Source organism: Pezoporus wallicus, unplaced genomic scaffold (genome assembly GCF_028554395.1).
Source record: "Pezoporus wallicus isolate ANWC-B61680 ecotype Strahan unplaced genomic scaffold, APGP_CSIRO_Pwel_v1 contig_3952, whole genome shotgun sequence".
Classification (NCBI taxonomy): domain Eukaryota; kingdom Metazoa; phylum Chordata; class Aves; order Psittaciformes; family Psittacidae; genus Pezoporus; species Pezoporus wallicus.
The window spans coordinates 12,327,164-12,337,868 of NW_026635034.1; the positions used below are offsets into that span (position 1 = coordinate 12,327,164).

At 39.7% G+C, this 10,705-nt stretch overlaps 1 protein-coding gene across 3 annotated transcripts; it reads right to left on the minus strand.

The window, feature by feature from the left end:
- Positions 1-615: 615 nt before the first annotated feature.
- MCEE (methylmalonyl-CoA epimerase) lies at positions 616-9,225 on the minus strand. Of its 3 annotated transcripts, none has more exons than XR_008970856.1 (4): positions 9,081-9,225; positions 4,094-4,434; positions 3,570-3,707; positions 616-812 (listed from the first exon to the last, which is right to left on the minus strand). XR_008970856.1 is itself a non-coding variant. In XM_057399000.1 (3 exons), the coding sequence occupies exons 1-3, from the start codon at positions 9,109-9,111 to the stop codon at positions 660-662; spliced, it is 525 nt and encodes a 174-aa protein (XP_057254983.1). In that variant the 5' UTR covers positions 9,112-9,225; the 3' UTR covers positions 616-659. The 3 variants fall into 3 exon arrangements, 1 of the variants encoding a protein (XP_057254983.1); XR_008970857.1 differs by having other exon boundaries at positions 3,564-3,707; XM_057399000.1 differs by lacking the exon at positions 3,570-3,707.
- Between the last annotated feature and the right edge of the window lie 1,480 nt (positions 9,226-10,705).

Genomic DNA, 10,705 nt, shown 5'->3' on the forward strand with positions numbered 1-10,705 from the left:
GGCAAGTAATTTTTCAGGTACTTTTCTTGAATTGTCTGCATAACCACAGTGTTCATAAAACAACTAAATGATGATGTATGAATAGTAACTTCCTTGGCAGTAGTTATGCCAAAGAAAACTTATTTACTGATTGCAGGCAACCATACAATAATGTAAGGATTTCTTTCTTATTGCATGAACCAATCAATCAGGGTGAAGCGTAGATGGTGAATGGTGAAAACAGAAAATACAATGTTCATTTTTCCTTTATTTCTAAGGTGAATAGCTAAGCTTTAGTGTTGTCACTGAGAAGTGGGTCTCTGCTCTGAAATGTAGAACAAAATAATGTGGGTTGACCTAGAAATTGTACAGTTTCTGTGGTTACAGAGGTAAAATCATGCTGCAAACATGAGGCAACAGAACATAAATTGCTACTTGGCTTATGTGTTTGTCTTTAGAATCATAGAGAATTTAAAAAATATAAATACTAATTCTGAAAATCAGATCAACAACAACAAAAAAGAACCCTAAATCTGTAGCACAATTTCAGTACACAAAAGCTGTACTTAATCCACGGCAACTACAGTGAACTTGTAAAGAGTGAATATCACATCAATATTCCCAGCACCAGCTCAGTAAATTCACAACTAATCTATTGTTTTATTTATGAGTATTACAGCTCAAGCTTGCTCAAGTTCCACAAGGACTCCATGGCAATCTTTAGGGTGAAGAAAAATCACAGGTTTGCCATGTGCACCTATTTTTGGCTCTTCACTCAATATTCGTATCTTTTTTTTCTTCAGTTCTGTCATAGCCGCTTTTATGTCATCAACCTTATAAAAGAAAAATACAGTTCACACAAATTAATACATGTTACACTGTATTATGCAGATTCTACAATTAGGAGCAATAATGTAATTCCTTACTAAAAGTTATTTCTAAATTTTAATATAATTTTGAAAATAAATTATGAAAGTTTTAAAACATCTAGTCTTAAAAATCCTACAAAGGTTTGCATTTGTTGTTTGAAGATTTTATAAAATATTGTTTAAATAGACTGTGTTATATTTAAGACATTATTAAAGAATCACTCATGCACAAAGCCCATTGTTTATTTTATATTGTTACTTTATAAGGACTCCATAACTAATCTGAAGTCTGCACTACTATTACTGAGATCGTACTGCTTTCAAACTATCAATAACTAAAGAAGAATGCCTCCTTAATTGATGACAGAACTCATTAGATGCTGGTAAAAGGGAGGGCGATAGGTAGAGGGTAAAAGGAAAACCTCTTTTACATGTATGTATCTTCCTTCTGAGTAGGTTAAGCTTCATAAAGTTTACTAAGAAAACCTCAGAATTATCAGAAACATACCCAGAATATGACCTGTTTTCTTATTGAGCTTGATTCTGATCATAGCTTTTAACATATTTCGGTACAGTTTCCTGCAGAAATATGTAATTAACAAAACCATGTCTACACTGCATAATGTGATCTGAAGTCTGATGTCATGTCATCGGATGAAATTTGAATTTTCTCAGACCATAACTGCATTAGTTCTTTGAAATAATTAAATTAGCACTCAGTTTGGCAAATCCAAGATTCAATAATCAATAAGAAGCTGGAATTAATACCATTGCCATTTTTCAAGACAGATGTCTGGACATAACTTGGTGAATAAACTTGCATGAAGCCATTGTAGGGAAGAAGGAAATACCTAGCTTTAATTCAGAGGAATAGACATCAGTTTATTCCTACTCATTTGCACCAATTCTGTTCATGAAAATTCTGAACTCGCTACAGTTCTTCCTACACAGAACTACCAGTCTGCTAAAAAAAATAAAGTGACTGTCAAGTTTCATCTAAAATAAACCAGCACATGTCATGTGTGCCACAGCCCCCTCCAGGTTGTTTCCCCAAGCAGAAAAGCTACTGCAGCTGCTGCTCCTGTCTTGCAGAGATGGCCAGAAGAACTATGTCTGGGCTCAGCTGGAATGAATTACTGCATCCTGAGGAAGCAGAGAGAGTAAACAGTGGAAAGCCTGTTGGTGCATCCATGTTAGGAGAGTATCAGGATCAGATTTCTCTCTTACTCTACAAGTGTCCAGCATGCTTTCTTTGCAGGTACTAAATTCAATTATAGCTGGTCAGGAATAATCTAATTTCTTCTTAGAATGCTTATTTTGTCTGAAACAAATACCCTATCAAAACTTCTGTCTGAAATTTTCCTTTGAATAGTAAGACGGAAGAAAGTAAAAGCACATTTTGATAAACTTGTCAGGCTTCCTTTGCAGTATGGAAAGAATTTTTACAATTCAGCTTTTTCCAATAAAATCGTTCCTAGAGAGATATTTCTACAAAATACTTGTTTTATTTCAGATGATCAGTCAACTAACATGGAAGTTCTTTCACAGTTTTTCTGAAAACTGTTTTTGCTCAGCTTCAGAAGACAACGTATCTTTGAAATTGTAAGGTTTTCCATTGTGAGAAGAATGGACAATTGGAGGAGGGAGGTTAATATCTTTTTGATTGACTATGGCAGTGGTTTTCAGTCCCACGTAAACAGCAGGTCAACAATGGATAGCTTTTTTCTCTATGTAAATTAGTCTACAATCTTCCATTTGTTTTTACATGGAGACAAACCTGAAGGACTTAGGACAATCTTTCCCTCTCCACCCCAATTATCTGTTAGTGATTTACAGGACTTCATTTAGGAAAATCTGGTTGCAAGTAGCACTAGCTCACCCGATTAACAGGAATGAACTGCTAGATTATGACCCCTGGCTTGCTTGACCTATTGTATACAGTTATAAATTTCCTTTTTTAACACAACACTTTTACATTGTCCAATGTGGTATAATTAGCGTGTTCCATTCTTCTCAAGTTTCATAACTAGCTGTATGACTTCTCTTGACAGCCATCTTTGGTTTATATGCAACAAGATCATCTCTCATACAAGATACCAATCTACATAGAACTATTTCAGCTGGTAAAAAGTATTTCTTTAAACATCTTAAAAGGGATTGCATATACTTGAAAGCCTAGGGGGTTTTGACCTGGTTTTGCTGAGAAATGCCTACAACTTCCTTCCCTGTACCTGTAAGTCAGTCCACTGGTCTTAGAGAGGACTGGAGGGTTTTTTTTTTTCTTACTGCCACTTCCCTCTTTCTTCTACAGTCGCCATTTCCTAAGTTCAGTTGAGGTCAAAACATTTCTAAAGCAGAACTGCCTAGCAATACAATTTATGGTCAATTTAAACAGCATTCATTTTCTTATTCTTGAGTATCTGCAAATAGTCAAACAATGTAAGAAAAAATGCAATGCCTGTGTGTATGCAAAATTTATCAATTCTCGAAGAAAGCATGCAACTGCAAACACTGGTCATAATAGATGTATTCTGAAAACAATTTTTACATCAGTAATCCCATTACTTTTTATTATTACACTTTGCATGAAATAATAAAGTTTGGAAGACTCAGATCTGTAAAATATTAAAAACATATATCATAGGCAGCAGCATGACACTTTGCATCAAACATCTACACTAAAACATGAGTATATTTATAAGATAAGTACTTTACCAGCACCTTTACATCTTGTGTACTCCCAGACCAATCTCTCTTTGATGGACAAGGAAGAACAGGACAGAAGGAACTCTGGCGACTTTACTGCTGTTTGGTAAGTACAACTGTCAATCTTTTTTGACTTCTGTATACAATTATCAACTAAATATCAAACAGAAAGAAACTTCTGAAAATCTAAACCTATGCCTTAGCTTAAACTTAAAACTATGTCTTTTTCCAGTGTGTCCTTTCTATGTCAGGAAGCTCACATCTGTCAAACATTCTTCACAAGCCCTTGGGCTTGTCCACCTTCCACACTGGATATTTATCCCTCCCCTCCCCAATTTAATCTTTATAGCCTAGAAGAGGAAAAAAAATATCACATAGCTCATGTGATTTCCAAAATGGAAAAAGTCATGTTTAAGACTTCTTCTTATGCAATATAAATTCTCACAAATTTTTCTTGACAGATCTTGACAGGTCAAACCTATGAAAAACTTATGCATATATGTCTCTATCTTATTGCATGTTATATTGTGTTAAAATACCTCAATGCAGATATGATGCATTCCTCCAGTCTTGTTTTTTTGCAGAAAGCTTGCAATGGGGCTCTCCTCTCCTAAAGGATGTAGAAGTTCCAGCTTGGTATTTCCCAACTCCACAAAAACAGTGTAGACACCATGTTCGGGAAGAGCAACAGTCTCGCTCACCTGTGCTCCTAACACATCTTTATACAAGGATTGAGCTTTCTCCAAATCAGGTACTGCAATCGCTACATGATTAAGTCGGCCCAGTTTCCACAAACAGCTTGGAATGTTTTGAGAACAGGAACTGGATAGTAATAGAGTTCGTGAAGTGGTAGCTGAAGTCTGTAATCTGGTAAGAAGTCCTGAAAAAAAGTGAACAGCACAGATACAGTGTTTTTGACAAAGTATTGGTATCTGCTCTATCCCCTTTCTGCTCTATCCCCTCTCAATAACTCCTATGTCATAAGCACACCAGTGTGCAAAGCTGAGACCAAGGACAGAGTTATACTGTAGTGCTAACAGTTCAATTAAATTTTTTTTCAGGGACTGAAATTATTCAGAAGTATAAAAAACAAAACTAAAGCCAAACACAAATTTGGTGTAAATGCTTACACATGCCTGTTAAAAAGAGGAATACATGGCCAAATGTAATGTTCAACTATATAATGTACTTAAAAGTTACTTCTGGTTTCTTCAGAGCTTCTTACAAAATAGAGAAAGAAATGATGTATGCCTGTTCATCTACAGATCATAACAAATAAGTAAGAAAACCTAGACAAAACCTTGGACAGAAGTGGTACTGCAAGATCCAGAAGGTAAAGAAAGGACTTCAGCTCCCAGCTGTCAGAACTAACTCTAGCAAGGAAAGAAATGTCTTGTTGCAGCTGAAGCTTAAGGAATCAAAAAATCTCACTATTTCTTACTTTCTCAGATGATTAAGTCATTTGCCCTTCTTACCTTTCACATGCCATACAGGTCTTATACTTATTTCACTGATCTGTTTCAAGATGCTGAGAAATATTTCAGTTCTAAGTACTGTGAACAATATTATGGCCAACTGATCAATAATAATTTTGAAGATCATCCTTAAAGGTTAAAATCATAATAGCCTTTTAAATGTAACAAGTGTCACTGACTACAGTATGACTTACAGAAGGAAAAGAATATGATTTGATTCATGATAAATGAAAACCTAATTATAATATTGGATGACAATAAGACACAAAGATAAGGGCTAACGTAGACAAAAGATGGAGAAGTTATGGAGAAACTCAGTGTCATGAAAAACTGCTTAGATATTTTCAGAACTCTTCACTGACTGCTCTGACAAGGCAGTACTGAACTCTGCACTATGTGTCAAATTGCCGTGTTGCTTACAAATAGTTATAGGGTTCCTTGTTTAAAAAAAAAAAACAAAACACTGAGAAAAGGATATAAAATGAGGATACTTACAAATTAATTACATTAAAAATGAATCTGAGTCTAGAATGTAGAGAGGTTAGGGGAGAAATTGTCATCATATCAGTTGTTTCTAGCACCAGAATTAGAATTAGATGAAGGGCTATATTCAAAAAACCTGCATTTTTATTTCATGCCAGTTTGCTTTAGGCCATGTCAGAGTTCACAGTGCCTCAAAGCCAAGCTAGAGGCATCTCAGCATTTTTGGAAGTCTCTGAGTCATTCTTAGCTTTAAAGTCACAAATGTGCTATTTTGCTACGAGATTGTGCCAAACATGCAATGAGATTCTGATGCTTTGCCAATACAGTGAGGATAGCCTGGCTTGCATTTTCCCAGGCTCTTTGTACTCTGTAAGGTTAGTAGTAATTGTAAGATTATTAGTAGCTGTAATTAAGCTGGTAGCTTCACTGAATGAAAATGGGAACTACCATTTCACAGGAATTCAAGACTCCACAACTATTAGTTAAGTTTTCTTCACAAAGACAACTAATGCAGTCCTTGAATTTAAAGCTTTCTGAGCACTGTGCTGATGAAGGAAGAAGTGTTTGTGTGTGTTTGAGACTTAAAACTGCAATGTACATACTTCCAAAGACTTAGTACCACAAAAGTAAGTCTCTTCAGAATTTTTTGAGAATACTAAATCAACATCCTACTTTAAGTATTTCCAGAAACTTGCCCAGTTCTGCAAGTGACTGCCCTGGAGTATTTTTTGTCAGCCTTCACACAGTACATCCTTTCATCTCCTTCATTACAGACGAGGTTCTACAAAATCATTTTTCACTGGTTACCTTTAGGCTATCATAATGGCATAGTAAAGCAGTATTTCCAAGTATTTGTCAACTTTTTATTTTTCTGAAAAAACTTTTCCAAGTACTTTTCAATGATAAAAAATAATACCCTAGCAACTTCTACACAGAAATATCCTGATTCAGCTCTTGCTGAAGCAAGAGAGTCTCTTCCACCTACAGGTCAGTATTCTCCAAAACACAAATATCCTTTGAAAGATAAGAATCACTTACTATATAATTTGTTGTGTTCCCTAGAGCCCTTTATTGTTTCATTCCTTCCAAATATTGACAGACAACAGTTCAGTGGAAATGACTACTAGTACAGATTTTTCAAACAATCTGTATGGATGGGAAAGGCTAGGATTTTTCCCTTCTTTTTTGACATCTCCCATCTGTAATTCTTGCTGTACTTCACCTAGGGTGTATGACTACATACCTATTATATTTTAATTTGCATTTTGTAAATCAACAGAAATTAGAGAGGCAGACTGTTACTCAGTTATTACTGAAGCAATAGCTAAAAAGAATAGAAAATGCTACTTCTGTTGTGTTCTGCCTAAGAAATGTTTGATTCTTGTGGTGTGATATCTGGAAAGATAATAGAATGAAAAAGTGAAGTATATTTCTAGAATTCTTATAAAGTCAAAGATACTTAAATGCCCACCCATATGACAATATTATTTATGCATCTATTTTCTCTTCTCACTTAATTATGGATTGGGTGGTAGAACTCTATATATTTTTCCTCTGAGTATGTAGAGGCAGTGGACTTTTCTGCAGGTTTGGTGGGGTTTTTTTTCTTTATTCTAGAAGTCTTGTGAATTTACCCTAGCTCTAGTCATATGTATACAGAGCTTTGAATTTAAACCCATAATTACCAGTATGAATTGTCTGAGATTAAACAAAACCCATTTTTCTTGTATTATACAGATTAGTAACATTATTATTAAAATTTACTTAAAAATTACCTAAATTTACTTAAAATTTAGTAGAAGTTACTTAAAATTTTCATCATCTTCTAATCCAATAACCAAAAGATGACCCTGCAGTGAAAAAGAAAGCTTTTTGGAAAATTTCAGACTGAAACCCCATCACTTCCATGTTTCAGGAAAGAAACATATTTGTGCATATATCAAAAACTACTCCTATTAACTGTTATGGGTAAATTCTTCAATGACAAAAGTATTTCTCAACTGACTTACAGAATTATTCAAGTAATTCTTAACTTTCTCCAGTGTTAAAAAAAACAACTTTCTCTGCTTCTTTTGAAGCAAGTGGATATTCTGACTAACGCATCTATCCAAGTATCTGCCCTGCTTCAAACACTTGCATATGCTGACTAAATTCACACATGCAGTGGCTTCTCCAGGTGTATGCATCATTTGCCCTACTTGTAGGGTTTTTTTAAGAACTTATTTTCCAAACACTGACAGCCAAATCTGAATTTGTCCTTTAAAGAAGATTCATCTGACCCTACTCTCTTACGCGATTGCTGGCTTCCTAGTCTCAGTGATAAAGCAGAATCTATGTCACCTTCTTCAGCTTCATTTGAAATATATTTTTAGATTTATTTATTTGGGCTTTATTCTATTAATGGTTCACTGATCTACTAGTATTATGCACATCAGAGTTTAAACGTGCACAGTTGTACCAGTGGAGGCTTACATTCTATAACAGAGCAATTATGAATGTGAAGTAACAAATCTGAAGTACCGCATAAAATAAGATCCTCTTCAAATTTTTATTCATAGGCTTGTTGCTCCTTATGCGGGGCAGTGATCATTGGCTAAGTCATCAAACACAAGCCAAATCCAACTGAATTCAGTCATGTTCTCTATGGGGAGGTTATACAAATGTGGGTCACAGTAAGGAGAACCTTGTCACTGGGCACTGCTCTGTTGTCAACCACCTGAAGTTGAGAGAAATTGCCAAGAATGGAGAGGATGTTACGGTCACAAGGAATCTGGTATATGGAGGCTGTCTGCCCATTCTTAAATCCCAACAATTTCAAGGTGATGTTAGCATTTTGGAAACTTGGCCAGCCAACAAGGCTTAGGCCATCCAAAGTGATGATTTGCTCTGTGCAGAAGATGGGTTTTGGGAATTAGATGGGCTCCATAGTTCCTAGAAATTGAGCATCACTTTACTGCAGCTCTGGTTTCTTCCATCAAAGTGCAATTCCACAAAGGTGTTTTTATTCCTGGTATCCCACAGATCGATCACTGAAGCACTGACTCTCTTTATTCACTTTTCTCTGGAAGTCTACTGAGTGAAATGGTGTGGTTTAGATACAGTTAGTTTAACCTGCCCTTACTATTAAGACAGCTAACAGTCCAGATAATTATAATGAACAGGAAATGATTCTGCATTTGACCTCCAGGCTGTACCTTAAAAAAGACAAGCTGTTCCTTGTGGCTCTAGTATTAAGCTTGGAGTTTGTCGCATAAGCCTATTCTAAGCCTGAGAATGCTCGTTGTTAACGTGTCTGTCATCTGGATCATGAGGGCTTGTTTTCACTTATAAAAGCAGTTCTGGTTTGTCGCGGCCTGTAAGGCTGTCACGGGGAGCCTCGGACCCGCTCCCGCACCGCACGGCAGGCACGGGCGGCGCGGTCCCGCCCTGACGGCCCGCAAGGCCCCCGCGCGAAGCGGGCTGCCCGCCGCCGCGGGCCAGACCTCCCAGGCCGGAGCAGGCACCGAGACCCGCGGCCGCCCGTCACTGGCCCCGCCGCCCGCCCCGGCCCGCCCGGCGCCCACGTTACCGGCCACCGCGCGCCCCAGGGAGGCCGCCATCTCACCGCTCGCACTGGGCTCGGCCGCGGCGGGCGGGGCCTTCTCCGGGGGAGCGGCCGCCTTCCACCGTCACCATAGCAGCGGCCACCGCCTCCCGGCCGCGCGGCGCTGGAAGCACGCCCGAGAAGCGGCCTCTTCGGCGCTGTGTTTACAGGACCGGCGCCACCGGAGCGCCTTGGTCCGGGGCACCGGCAGCGGCAATGGCAGTGTCAGGGAGAGGGGCTCGTTAGCCCTCGCTGGGCTGGAGGCCTTAGTTGCCCGGTTCCTTCGCGGGAGAAGAGGGCTCCCTCGAGCGCCCATTGCCAGGCAGCGTGCGGTCTGAGTGCGGGCAGGCGGCTGTGCAGGGGATCCGCAGGCTTTTACTGCGCTGAAGTGCGAGAGGGGCCAGCGATAGCAAGGGACACCTGTAGAGAGATTAAGTTATCTGACTAAAGCACTTGTGCAAAAGAGATTCGGGACAATGAGCAGGCTGTCTTCTGATGCTGCATCCCTGACGTGTCAGGGGTATGGGGCATGGCAGGTGCTATGGTACATACAGAATGCATAACCAGCTTGTGCCATTTCAAATCTGATATAATTAAAACTGCAGATCAAAGTCAGTAGTCAAAATGGGTATTTAAAAGTCCCAAGATAAGATGCTTTTTGCTTCCAACCCAGGTTGTAAAGTGTCAGATATGCTTATGCTGATCAGAGAAGCTCTGGTGCAGGTCACGCTCAGGCCTCTGCTGGCTGAGCACTGCTCCACACAAAGGCTTTTTGAGGGTGCAAAGTGCCAGTGACAAGGCACACAGAAGTTGCATAGCAGGGCTTTGTTTTCCTTATGCTGAAAAGGCTTCTGCCGTTGGTAGGAAGGAAACATGAAATCAGCAGAGGAACGGCAGAGGCAGTCACAAGAACAAAGTTAAGAGGCCAGCCACAGTTTTGGATCGAGGTACCGAATGGCTGTGGATGGCTGGGGCCAGGAGCAGCAGGGTAAATGCAGACGCGTGCAGCCCCTGTCGGTGTGTTTTGCAGCATGGAAGAGGAATGGAATGGGTTGTCTCCCCCAGCTGCAGCTTCCTCACAAGTCTGTGGGTGCAGTGCTTAATTTGACTTCACAAAATAAACTTTGAGGAAGCTATGCGATATAAAGTAACAAAGCACTTGAACACTGGGCAGTGCTAGGAAGTGAATGGAATAGGCATGTGAATGGGTGCCCAGCTAGCTGGGAGCTTGCACACACAGGTAACGTCGGCATTTTGCTCACAGAATCAGCTGGAAATGTGCGGTTCCAAAATAGCCCTTCTATCTAGGTCAGAGAGACAACTGCAAAGATGACTGTAGCGGTACTATATTTAGAGGAGTGTTTCCAGCGCTGATGAACACCCCAATCCAGAGCAGTATCGCGCTCTTCCAAGGCGAGGAAGCAGCAGCCATCGGTAAATGAGTGCAGCACCCTGCTGGCGGTTCAATGCGAAGGCGAGCAGGCGCGCCGAAAGCAGCGGGTGGGACACGAGCAAGCGAGGGGGCTCTGTGGCAGCGGCGAGGAGCCGAGCCGGAACTCCGGTGTGCGGAACCTCGGTGCTGGCCGCGGGACTCGTGCGGAGCGCACAGC

Bases quoted from the DNA above. Each gene is read 5' to 3' on its own strand.
- MCEE (XM_057399000.1), bottom strand. From the start codon at position 9,111: ATGGCGGCCTCCCTGGGGCGCGCGGTGGCCG. The intron at 4,435-9,080 runs GTAACGTGGGCG...ACTTTTTTTCAG, and splicing joins CCTGGGGCGCGCGGTGGCCG to GACTTCTTACCAGATTACAG. The intron at 813-4,093 runs GTATTTTAACAC...TTCTTTTATAAG, and splicing joins TGCATCATATCTGCATTGAG to GTTGATGACATAAAAGCGGC.